Source organism: Cicer arietinum, chromosome 5, assembly GCF_000331145.2.
Source record: "Cicer arietinum cultivar CDC Frontier isolate Library 1 chromosome 5, Cicar.CDCFrontier_v2.0, whole genome shotgun sequence".
In the NCBI taxonomy this organism is placed as follows: Eukaryota; Viridiplantae; Streptophyta; class Magnoliopsida; order Fabales; family Fabaceae; genus Cicer; species Cicer arietinum.
Window position 1 is genome coordinate 21,682,815 of NC_021164.2, and position 3,603 is coordinate 21,686,417.

The 3,603-nt window shown below is 39.9% G+C and overlaps 1 protein-coding gene across 1 annotated transcript; it reads right to left on the minus strand.

Annotated features, from left to right (window-relative positions):
* Positions 1–2,977: 2,977 nt before the first annotated feature.
* LOC101515769 (uncharacterized) lies at positions 2,978–3,393 on the minus strand. Its single transcript, XM_004499709.1, has 2 exons — positions 3,193–3,393; positions 2,978–3,085 (listed from the first exon to the last, which is right to left on the minus strand). Exons 1-2 carry the CDS (start codon positions 3,391–3,393, stop codon positions 2,978–2,980), a joined length of 309 nt encoding a protein of 102 aa, XP_004499766.1.
* Positions 3,394–3,603: the final 210 nt, after the last annotated feature.

Genomic DNA, 3,603 nt, shown 5'->3' on the forward strand with positions numbered 1-3,603 from the left:
CCCCCCCCGATGATCTCTCCCACACTTGGAGCATCTCGTTGCTTTTGGAGAGTTGGCAGTTTGAATCAATTTTCCCTTCCCTTGAGGGGTTCTTATCCTTAATTATTGGTACAACTTGTTTATGCACCAAAGTGGAATAGTTGATTTGTTCCAAGTGACCAATACTCCCTCTAATTTATGGCCTCAATCCCCACTCAAATTGATTTATTTTTCACCCACTCATATGCTGCTGCCATGTTCAAATGTGTCTAATATAACATTTCCGAGAGCATGTCTACTAGCTACAGTCATAAAAGGTGAAATAATTAGTGTTGGCATGCTACTAGCTAATGATATATGGGGGACAACAATTCTTGATCCTCTGGTGAGCTACTTCAATCAAGCTTCTTAATAAGCAAACTCTACAAGCAGCAATGCTAACGGAGGGAAATTCTGATCCTCTAGGGCCACATGACTATTCTTAACATCCACCACAACTCTCCACTGAGGAAAGATTTGGAAGACTAACTATGATGGAACAATTGATGATCGATCAACGAGATGAACATGCCATAATAGAATTGGGGATGACAAATCTTGTGCATCCAATAAGTGCGTTTGTGTCATTGGATTAACATTTAGGTCATTTTCGTCCTCCCTAGGGTTATTCTAATCTGTTTTGGTTGTTTAACCAATCTTGTGCGTCCAATTAGTGTGTTTGTGTCATTTAATTTAGGTCATTTTCGTCGTTCCTAGGATTATTCTAGTCCAATTAGGGTTTTTAACAAATCTTGTGCATCCAATAAGTGCGTTTGTGTCATTGGATTAACATTTAGGTCATTTTCGTCCTCCCTAGGGTTATTCTAATCCATTTTGGATGTTTAACAAATCTTGTGCATCCAATAAGTGCGTTTGAGTCATTAGATTAACATTTAAGTCACTTTCGTCCTCCGTAGGGTTATTCTAATCTGTTTTGGTTGTTTAACCAATCTTGTGCATCCAATTAGTGTGTTTGTGTCATTTAATTTAGGTCATTTTCGTCCTCCCTAGACTTATTCTAATCCATGTGCGCAAAATCTCCCGAGTGTCTATTTTTACAGTTTTGTCTTCCATTGCTTGAAATCGGCAATCCTCATAGTTCGGCAGACCAAATATTTCATTGATGACTTGAGGTGTAAAGTGCACCCTTTTTCCCTTCACATAACTCACAAATTGATCATGTGGAAGGGGTTCGTCAGAATTCAGATCAGAGGCATTGGAGAAGAATTCCACTGCTAGTGATTTGCTCGTTTGGGTGACAAATGTGGTCAACTTCTCCCATCCTCGAACATCAATCATCGCCTAGATGTCAGTAAATTCATTTTCTTTTAACTCAATTTTTTTTCACTCACAAACTTCTTGACGGTCGGGAGTTTGGCATGAAACTCTTACATTGCCATGGTTTTGAATAAAAACGTATCATGTCGTTGGGAGGATGATGTATATGTAACCTTCGTTCATGCAAAACAGTTTTTACCCATCTCGGGTTCAACGTATTCAAGGTTAGAGAGTTAGTTTGAACACTCATTCACTTGACACAACAACCACAGTTGTTTCCCCGAATTAGTCAACCATAACTCCAAAAGATAACAATGCACATAGAATGACAATTTATAAATTAAAATGACAGTTTATAGATTCAAAAGGGGTTGTGACATTTTCTCAAACAGTCGGAGTGCATTACAGATTTTGGGGCAGTCACAAAGCAAAGTGGTTGTGTCATTTTCTCAAACAGCTGGTGTGCATTATAGATGGTATTCTTAACCAAAAATAAAATAAGTGAACAACCCATGTTCATAGTTGAAACAATCTACAACACTAACACAACTTCTAATTTAGACAGCCCACATTCATCAAGAGTTAAAGTAACAACTTTTTAAAAATAAAAAAATAAAAATTAGAAGAGATAGAAAACTTACTTGATAGGGGAGGAAGGCTTACCTTTGTTAAGTTGAACAATGGACTTGGAAAAGTGTTAGAGAACTATGTAACTGTTGATTTTTGTGGGAGGTAAAGGTTTGGCAGGGGGAATGGAGGGGCGATGGTTTTATAACTCGTCCCAACGCATAATGCGCTTCAAGCATGTGCCCAACGCTTCAGGCGCGATACCCATCAGTGTTCATGGGTTGAAATGCTCTTTAGGCGTGTGCCTAGTGCTTCAGGCGCAATACCCAGCAGTGCTCACGGGTTGGAATGCGCTTCAGGCGCAAAAGATGCACTTCAGGCGCAAAAGATGCACTTCAAGCATAGCAGAGACATATTGTCCTGTCTGAAATGCGCTTCAGGCACACAAGCACTGCTTCAGGCGCATTGCATGTGTAGCTTGGCAGTAGCTTCAACACTTAATTGACACGAAATTCGCTTCAAGCGCATAGGTAGCACTTCAGGCACAAAAGAGACAGCATGCAACACTTTAGGTGCACAGGCAGCGCTTTCAGCGCACAAACAACGCTTTCGATGCACAAGAAGCACTTCAGGCACAGAACGACATAATCGAAACAACGAAATCTACTCCATATACACACCTTTTGGTTCCTTGAGCGTCAAAAGCATCAAGAATTAAGACAACTAGCAAATAATAAAGAGAAATGAAACTAAAGGAAATAAAATGAGAATAAAATGCAAAAATAAAGTGTAAAGGGTGTGAATTTGAGTTGCCTCCCAATAAGCGCTCGCTTAATGTCTTAAGCTTGACATTCCACTCTTCAAGTGGTGCTCAGGTTGATGGACTCCATCGGAAATTTTGACACCCCCATAAGTAAGGTTTGAGCATTTGTCCATTCACCTTGGAACTTCGAGTTGAGTGTGTCTTCTTTAACTCCACCGCACCGTATGGAAAAACTTTGATTATTTTGAAAGGACCCGACCATCGTGACTTTAATTTTCCTGGAAAAAACTTTAATCTCAAGTTGAAGAAAAGAACAAGTTGTCTTTCTTGGAACTCCTTGAACTGAATGTTTTAGTCATGCCACTTCTGGGCTTTTTCTTTATAGATCTTGGGGTTTTCGTATGCAATATTCTGGAACTCCTCTAACTCGTGAAGCTGAAGAATTCTAGATTCGCCTGCCTTGACCAAGTCAAAATTTAAGTATTTTGCTGCCCAAAATGCTCGATGCTCCAGGTCAAGGGGTAAATGACAAGTTTTACCATACACAATTAGATATAACGACATACCAAGGGGTTCTTGAAGGTTGTTCGGTAGGCCCAAAGTGCATCCTCATGTTTCGTCGACCAATCTTTTCTTGAAGCATTGACTGTCTTTTCAAGGATTTGCTTAATCTGACTGTTGCATACTTCAACTTGCCCACTAGTTTGTGGGTGATATGGGGTTGCCACCCTATGATTTACATTATATTTCTTTAGAAGGCACTCCATATTTCGATTAAGAAAGTAAGTGTCCACGTCATTAATCAAAGCTCGAGGCATGTCAAAATGTGCGAGGATGTTCTCCTTGAGAAATGTGATGACCTACTGAGAATCATTGGTTGGTGTAGCAACAACTTCAACCTAATTTAAGACATAATCCACCGCTTTGCATATGAGGATGGGAATGGACCCACGAAGTCAATACCCCACACATCGAAC

Coding starts and splice junctions, on each gene's coding strand:
- LOC101515769 (XM_004499709.1), bottom strand. CDS start 3,393: ATGGAGTGCCTTCTAAAGAAATATAATGTAAATCATAGGGTGGCAACC. Junction 3,086..3,192: donor CAACCTTCAAGAACCCCTTG/GTATGTCGTTAT, acceptor GACTTGGTCAAG/GCAGGCGAATCTAGAATTCT.